Genomic DNA, 1,078 nt, shown 5'->3' with positions numbered 1-1,078 from the left:
ACAAGAAGGCGTCCGCACAGCAAGCCGCTCGTCGGACAGGCGTGCTCGCTCGATGTCGGCGATCGCATGGCGCACGCCTTGGTGGCGAAGCCAAAAACACCGGCAGTGGCCGTCCGCTGGCGTGAGCGGCGGCGGTCGAGACCTCACCCTTCGCGCCGACGACCTACCACCCAACCCAAGGACCCAACCCAACCCAACAACCCAACCCAACCCAAAAAGCACACGATTCTGAAGTTGGGCTCTCACACTCTCTCTCTCACAAGGAAGGAGGGATGTGTCCAGCACAGCTGGTCCAGCAGGTGGCACGCAACCTCTGGAGTCTGAGCATGAGTTTGAGGCGTGCTTTCGCTGCACTTCCTCGCGGCTGACCACAAACGACGAGCTAAAGAGCTTGACCGGAGGGTGCTGGTAGAGGGCCTGTGTAGGGGTCCGATGTCGGCGCCTAAGTCAAGACACTCTTCAGCGAAGTCACGAGAATGCGGTACCTCTGTGTTTTGGTCGCGACGCTCGCCGGCGCGTCGGCGCAGACAACGGCCGCCGCACCGGCCGCACCGCCCGACGCCGTCGCCGCACCGACGCCCACGCCTGTGCCCACGCCTGTGCCCACGCCCGAGCCCACGCCCGCGCCCATCGTGCCCGCACGAGGCCAGTGCGAGGCGCTGCAGACGCTCTTTGAGAAGACTCGCGGCGCCTCGTGGCACAACAACTCGGGCTGGATGACCACCCATGTCAGCTGCTGCAAGTGGCACGGCATCACCTGCGACGCCGAGGGCTTCATCACGAAGATCGAGCTGCCCTTCAACAAGCTTGCCGGTGCGCCGCTCCACCCCCACCCCCCCCCCGCCCGAGACCGGAGCCATCCCTACGTCGGGCATTGGGCCGCCCGCACCCCCCGCTCCGACGCCTCTCCGCCCCGCTGCTCAGGCGTGCTTCCCGACGATATTGGTGAAGCGACCACAGCACCACACGCTCCCGCGACCACTCCGTCTCCGCGCCGCCCCTCGCCTCCACCCACCCCCTCCTGAGACCCTGATCGATCCCCCCCGGTGCCTGCGCGACGAGCCCGACGCCGATGCGG

The 1,078-nt window shown here is 67.1% G+C and overlaps 1 protein-coding gene across 1 annotated transcript; it reads left to right on the top strand.

The window, feature by feature from the left end:
- Positions 1–476: 476 nt before the first annotated feature.
- EMIHUDRAFT_125588 (hypothetical protein) lies at positions 477–945 on the top strand (the record flags this gene model as incomplete). The annotated part of the gene is made up of 2 exons (XM_005792445.1): positions 477–813; positions 925–945. Coding segments are annotated over 2 exons (358 nt in total), but the record flags the coding sequence as incomplete, so codon positions are not given.
- Between the last annotated feature and the right edge of the window lie 133 nt (positions 946–1,078).

This window comes from Emiliania huxleyi (genome assembly GCF_000372725.1).
Source record: "Emiliania huxleyi CCMP1516 unplaced genomic scaffold EMIHUscaffold_10727, whole genome shotgun sequence".
NCBI lineage: Eukaryota > Haptophyta > Isochrysidales > Noelaerhabdaceae > Emiliania > Emiliania huxleyi.
The sequence above is the reverse complement of the archived record's forward strand: the minus strand, read 5'-3'. Positions and strand labels throughout refer to the sequence as shown.